The 6,927-nt window shown below is 51.0% G+C and overlaps 2 protein-coding genes across 2 annotated transcripts in view; both read left to right on the forward strand.

Annotated features, from left to right (window-relative positions):
• The first annotated feature begins 688 nt into the window (after positions 1–688).
• On the forward strand, positions 689–1,877 carry LOC119276972 (inorganic pyrophosphatase 1-like). The gene has a single exon (XM_037558154.1). It carries the CDS (start codon positions 757–759, stop codon positions 1,582–1,584), a length of 828 nt encoding a protein of 275 aa, XP_037414051.1. The 5' UTR covers positions 689–756; the 3' UTR covers positions 1,585–1,877.
• A 2,834-nt stretch (positions 1,878–4,711) lies between these two features.
• LOC119276973 (NADH-quinone oxidoreductase subunit B 1-like) overlaps positions 4,712–6,927 on the forward strand; it is a 3,498-nt gene continuing 1,282 nt past the window's right edge. Inside the window, exon 1 of the mRNA XM_037558155.1 lies at positions 4,712–5,223. Within this exon, the coding sequence (XP_037414052.1) occupies positions 4,850–5,223 (374 nt within the window). The 5' untranslated portion in view covers positions 4,712–4,849. The remainder of the gene's footprint in view (positions 5,224–6,927) is intronic.

Genomic DNA, 6,927 nt, shown 5'->3' on the forward strand with positions numbered 1-6,927 from the left:
TCTATGGCTCGCGACCCGGCTGATCGCGTAGAGCAGCCCATTTTGTAAACAGTTTTTTGTATAATATATGTTCCCATGGCATGGGTTTCCACTATAAAAATTCAATTTTCCATGCCATGTCTGCGCTGCAAAAAGAGAACATCTCCAGAAACAATAAAGTTTCTTTATCTGTTTATTGGAAGCAAATCCGCAATTAGTGGGAAGCATAATTTTTTGTATTTGTTTATTGAAAGCAATCACAGCTTACCAAAACAATTGACGTAATTTCTAAAAGCAGTTAGTTATTAGAAGCATAGATAAGGAATGGTGGAGAGGTCAGCGGGAGGTTATTATGGAAGCACTTAATTACTATAGGAAGGAAATAACTCAGCGTCTAACAATAGTATCAGATCGGACGAATAGCATGATGTTAATCCGACGGTCATCGAGTGGTCTGATGGGAAGCAAGGGATCAGTAGTCTGATCCCTAGTGGTTCCCCAAAACCAAACCTGATTCGCCGCGTACCTTCCGGAAAGGGCAGCTAATTAACATGGATCGATCAGCAACGCGCCGGAGCAAGTCCGATCCGATGCCTGCCCCTATTCGTAGGCATCTCGTAATATTCCCTCGGCATCTTCCCGGCTCCCCGTCCCGGACCAGTATATAGCCCCGCACCCGCCTCCACACCCTTCCCCGTCAAAAGCCTCAACGCGCACGCACGCACACCACTCCAAGTCCGAAAAATCCAAGTCCAGGAAGAAGGACCGTACGTCGAGATGGCCGGCGTCGTGGTGGTGTTCGACTTCGACAAGACCATCATCGACGTCGACAGCGACAACTGGGTCGTCGACGGCCTCGGCGCCACCGACCTCTTCGACCGCCTGCTGCCCACCATGCCGTGGAACACCCTCATCGACACCGTCATGGGGGAGCTGCACGCGCAGGGCAGGACCCTCCGCGACGTCGCCGACGTGCTCCGGGCCGCGCCCATCAACCCGCGCGTCGTCTCCGCCATCCGGGCCGCCTACAGCCTCGGCTGCGACCTCAGGGTCCTCAGCGACGCCAACCGCTTCTTCATCGACATCATCCTCGACTACCACGGCCTCCGGGGCTGCTTCTCCGAGATCAACACCAACCCCAGCCGCGTCGACGCCGACGGCCGCCTCCGCATCGCGCCGCACCACGACTTCCACGCCGGCCCGCACGGCTGCGGCATCGGCACCTGCCCGCCCAACATGTGGAAGGGCCAGGTGCTCGACAGCATCCGCGCCTCCGCCGCCGCGGCGGACGGCGCCAGGAAGCGCTTCATCTACCTCGGCGACGGCCGCGGCGACTACTGCCCGTCGCTGCGGCTCGCCAGGGAGGACTTCATGATGCCGCGCAAGGGGTTCCCCGTGTGGGACCTCATCTGCGAGAACCCGGGCCTGCTCCAGGCCGAGGTGCACCCGTGGAGCGACGGCAAGGACATGGAGGAGACGCTGCTGCGGCTCATCAGCCGGGTGCTCGTCGAGGAGAGCACGCTGCTGCCGCTCGACTGCAAGCTCGAGTCGATGCCGGTGGCCGTCCAGGACGGCATGCCCATGCCCCTCGGCGTCAAGAACTGATCCATCCGTCCCTGCCGCATTACCATTAATTTGGGGATCGATACCTTATTTTCTAATAATTTGCTTGCCTGATATGCTGGTGTGTAGTGTACGAGTTTGGGTAGCGCGTCGGTGGAAGCTAATTAAGGATGAGCAGTTCGATCGCCAATGGCCAACTCGATAGTAGTATTGACTAATTTGTGCGTGTCGTCCTTGGGCCGCCTGGCAATGGTGAAGCTCGTTGTATCCCATTTATCTATTGATTGACGAAAAAAAATACATGAGTTGATCCGACGAAAGTCAGTTTCAGCCGATCGATATTGTCTCAAGCATGATGCCCTGCTACCTTCTACTACTTGGAATAATTTTCTTATTTCATAAAACAGAGTAAAAGTTCCCACTTGTATGCAAATTTAGAAGAAACTTGGAAGGGGCAACAACCTGGAGCGAAATCATGAGTTTGTTCCGGCCAACACATCTTTCTGAATAGTTTGGATTACTTACCACATGTCACGTGGTTCCAGCCAACACATCTAAGCAGCAATCTCGCTAGTCTTTATAAAGTTGGCTTGTCATCGACGAACAAATTTGCGTGTTTGATCCCATCCCTTACAGTTTGACTCATAAATTTGGGACCGCAATATCTGATGAATGTTTGTTGGGAGTGGTTGATATTTCCAAACGTTTTAGATGTCAACTTCAGTTGTATGAGGTTAAAAAAAATTCTTCAGAGATGCATGCCATTTTCTGAAAAGAAGAAAAAATTGCGTAAAAAATGAGCAGGATTTGCCATTTCCTACTAAGTAAAGCTGCCAAAAAAAACGCTCGCTTGGCATCCCCAGCTAACGTTCGCTGGTTATTATTTCCGTGAATTTGTAGTATACGAAAATGACAATCATTTCGTGGTCACAAATCGATGAACCTCCGTGCACAACTGAAGACATATATCCTCGTACTTGCCACGTCTTTGTTTACTATTGATTCGGTCGCTGTCATAGTCAGTTATGAAGAGTACTACGTCCAACCATATACATGTGATTTTGTGCGTTTGTGGTCGTGTGCATTTGCCATCAACCATCATTTATAAAGTTTTTTTCTCCTATTTTGTGGGAAAATCATCAGCTAAAAGACAGTGTAAGATAGTGAGCCTTTTCGGCCCAACGTGTGTATGATTTTCCTACAACCTGCTGCTAGTGCTAAATCTTGTTCCAGGGAGGCCATGCCATTATTGCGCGGCCGCCAACATATCTCGGCGAATCGTGCGCCCGTGAAACTGAAAGGGATATTCCACTGAAAGTTCGCTACAAGGTCCCGTCTCACCAAAATTTAGGCACATATTCCTGGGATATGCCCTCATCGATGCACGGGAAAGCTGCCGACCTGAATCCACAGGAGCCAGGGAATACAAAGCTGGTCACGTAAGAAACATGTTGATTCTGACCGACGGCGACGGGGATCGCCGCCGGTGACCACCAGTCCACGACGAGGCAGCTCAGGGCTCAGGCCATGCTCGAATGATTTGTTTTCCCCAAAGCTCGAATTCTAAGGCCAACTCCACCGCGCGACTTCAAACGGACGTCCGTTTTGTCCGGATTCTGTCCGTTTGGATAGGGATTTGGGGTCGTGTCCGGGTCTGTTCTAGGATGCGGTGGCCGTGCGCCCAACGCACGGCCGCATCCATTTGCCCCATCCTGTCCGCGTATATTTCTTTGCAAGTCCTTAACTTTTTTTTATCATTCATTTTTGATACATGATAATACATCATTACATTTTGACTAGTAAAGTAAGGCCAAAGAAAACAAGAACCACAAAAATACATTTGAGAAGATACCCAACTTCCATAACTACTCCCTTGAGTTGGGTTAGCGTCTTCTTGATGCACTCATTGTTGATCTGTGGAGGAGGCACGACGTTGCACCCTCCTTTCTTCTTCAAACCAAAAGTCGACGTTGCTTCCTCACACGTAGTATCATGCTTTGTTGCTTCTTCGCACGTAGTATCATGCCTAGTCTCTAATCTAGCAACAAGTGCACTTGTCTCATCTAAAACCTCTAGGCTAGCTAAAAGTGCACGAACATGCAATACATTTCGCTCTATCAACATATCGATGTACTCTTCTTCCCAATACCAAAACTTGCATCCGTTCTACACAATAAAACTTAAAGTTAGCACCACTAGTCTAATCGAAAGCATAAACCGAAGCTAAAAGAGCACATACCCCATCGTTTAAGCACTTGATGAACACCCATCCGGGATGCTCCGGCGTTGTAGACACGCGACGCACGACCACCCTTGGGCAGTGGTCGCACTTGATGAGGGGCAACGGTGCGCCGACGAGCTTTTGGGCAAGCACCGAGCCCGGCCGGCCGCCATTCGCGTATCTGCCGGCGGGCCACCGACGGTGCAGATCCGAGCGGCTAGAGGACGAGCCACTGCCTGCATGTGGCCTTGCGGCCCTGCCAGGGCCTTCCGGCGAGGTTCCCGGCCAGTCCATGGCGCGACCCGGCCTCCCACAGCCGGGCGAGCTCAAGACCGACCGGATCCGCCCCAAACCCGGCCGGCGGGTGCGCAAACAAGGTGGCCGTGCTTGGGTAGCTCGGCGGCGACGAGAGGAAGGGGATGGGCAAGCGCGCATCCGAGTTGCACGGCTGCAATGGCAGCGGGCGGCCGGCGGCGGCGAGGGGAAGAGAGGGGAAGAGTGGAGTGGATGAGGCCGGAGGGAGGAAGGGGGGCGGATAGAAAAAGGCCCGTCCTGTGCCACCGACGGGCGGGCCAGGTGAGGACACACGCAGACGACCCGCGCGTCCGCGTGGTGTCCGTTTCACCCCAAAAGCGCGCAAACTTGGGCCGCGGATGGGTTGAAAGCGGACACAAAGCGGACAAAAGTCCGTTTGCGCCCGCGCGCTGGGCGTCTCGTTTGTCCCTTTTATCCCAAACGGACGGGGACGGACAGGATAGGGTCGCGCGGTGGGGTTGGCCTAACTTTCAGCCCATTTTCCTGGAAAAAAACTTTGAGCCCATTCGTGTGTCCGCTCAGAACCTAGTGCTGGGCCTGGTTGTTGTAACAGCAGGAGGAGGGCCCACAGTCTAACGTAGCTGGGCTTGGGCAGTCTACACTCCAGGCGTGCGCCTGGCACGGACCCCGACCCCGCACCCCACACTGCGCACCACGAGCCGCGTCCGACTGCCGAGAGAGAGACAGAGAGCTCGGAGAAGCCAACGCCCAATCGCCCACGCTTCCACCTCCCCCTCCACGAGGCAAGGTAGGAAACCCTAGGCAACGACCATGGCGCTGCTCCCGCGCACGGCCCGGCTGGCCCTCCTCTCCGCGTCGCCGCGGACGTACTCCGCCGCCGCCGCGGCGGGCGCCTCGCCGACCCCACCGGCGCCCTACGCGGGCGTGCCTCCGCCGGCGGCGGGGTCCAAGGCGGCCGAGTTCGTGGTCTCCAAGGTGGACGACCTCATGAACTGGGCGCGCCGGGGCTCGATCTGGCCAATGACCTTCGGGCTCGCCTGCTGCGCCGTCGAGATGATGCACGCCGGCGCGGCCCGCTACGACTTCGACCGATTCGGCGTCATCTTCCGCCCGTCCCCACGCCAGTCCGACTGCATGATAGTCGCCGGCACGCTCACCAACAAGATGGCGCCCGCCCTCCGCAAGTCGGTACCAAACTCCCTCCTCCGTTGCCGCTCAGATTTCGCATGCGTGCGCCCGATTTGGGCGCGCCCGCTTAGATCTCGGAAGGGATTTAACTATAAATCAATTGAATCGGATAGAAGTTCTCGCTCAAATATTTATTGAATTCGCTGTTTGTGAGGATCTTCTCATTGGCACAGACCACGAATGTGAATGTTATCCACGCTCCAATAGTGTACAAAGTTCTTGTTCCCCATTTTCGAATTTGATTTCGAAACCTGCCACAAATGAACACCGCTCGTACTAACTCCATTTTCCCCATCTGTGTATTTGATTTGAAGACCTGCTAGAAACAACACCAACTCTGATCGTTAGAATGCGTGGTTTGCATAAATGGACCACTTCAGGGGATGAAACACATAAATGCTTACATTCCAGCATCCATATTGCTAAATACTATCAATACATCATGACTACAAGCCTGCCTACTGCATATTGCTAAAACTAGAGCCTGTGATAAACACCATAATTTAAGTATAAGCCAATTGAATCTGAAAGGAATTCTTGCTCAAACCTTTGTGGGGATCTTCCCGCAGGCACAGACCACTAATGTGATTTCTACGCTCTAATAGTGTACGGAGTTCACGTTCCTCATTTTAAATTTTGATTTGGAAACTTGTCACAAAATGAACAACAGCTCGCCCTAAGTCCTTTTTCACTATCTGTGTATTTGATTTGGAGACCTGTCAGAAACAACACCAACTCTGATCGTTGGAATGTTTGGTTTGTGTAAATGGACCACTTCACAGGATGAACACAGAAATGCTTATACATTTCAGCATCCCTAGTGCTAAATACTATCAATGCATCATGATTGCAAGCATGTTGTCTGCATATCGCTAAAAGCAGAAGCCTGCGACGAACGCCATAATTTAATTTAAGTATCTTCCCTGCATGGCTGAAGAGATTTCACAACATAAGTTGTTTTTATGTTTAGGTTGGGCCAATCCCATGACTAGTTCTTAGGCTCTTAGACTATTGATTACTCAATCTCACAAGTGAAGAAGCATTTGCTGACTTGTTAGATAGAGTGTGAACATAGGTTATTTAGGCTTGCTAAGTTTCAATATCCTATTTCCTGTGATAATGTGGTGCTGTTAATATCCAAATATTTCTGTATTTCAACACAAATAGTATCAAAAAGGAAGAAAACATGCACGGACTACTTTATATATGCATGAACTTGTTTAGCCAAGAGAGTGGGACATAAAAAGAATTTAAATCTGATCATTTTGGTAACCGATTGATGTGCTTTTGTGGCACCTTAAGAATTACTCCCTCTGATTCACATTGCAAGTAGTTTAGCACATTGACACAGTTGTCAAAGTAAGTACTAACTTACTTCTCAGAAAAACATGCTGTTTCAAACAAAACAATTTTACCAAGTGCTAGAAGCTCCTGCCCTAGGTGAGGTCCGGGGAAGGGTTATACGAGGCAACTCTTTCTCCTGCACAGTGAAATGCAGAGAGGCTGTGTTGAACCCAGGACGTCTTTGCACGAGTGGGGAGTACTTCACCACTGTGCCAGACCTGTCTGTCAAACAAAAGCAATTGTATATATTGATTATAGTAATATCAATTTGATATTATTCATATTGGTAATTTGTTACATAGTGATGATCAAAAACTGCTTACATTCATTGTTTTTAAGGCGGTAAGGCGACCTAA

This window comes from Triticum dicoccoides, chromosome 3B (genome assembly GCF_002162155.2).
Source record: "Triticum dicoccoides isolate Atlit2015 ecotype Zavitan chromosome 3B, WEW_v2.0, whole genome shotgun sequence".
NCBI lineage: Eukaryota > Viridiplantae > Streptophyta > Magnoliopsida > Poales > Poaceae > Triticum > Triticum dicoccoides.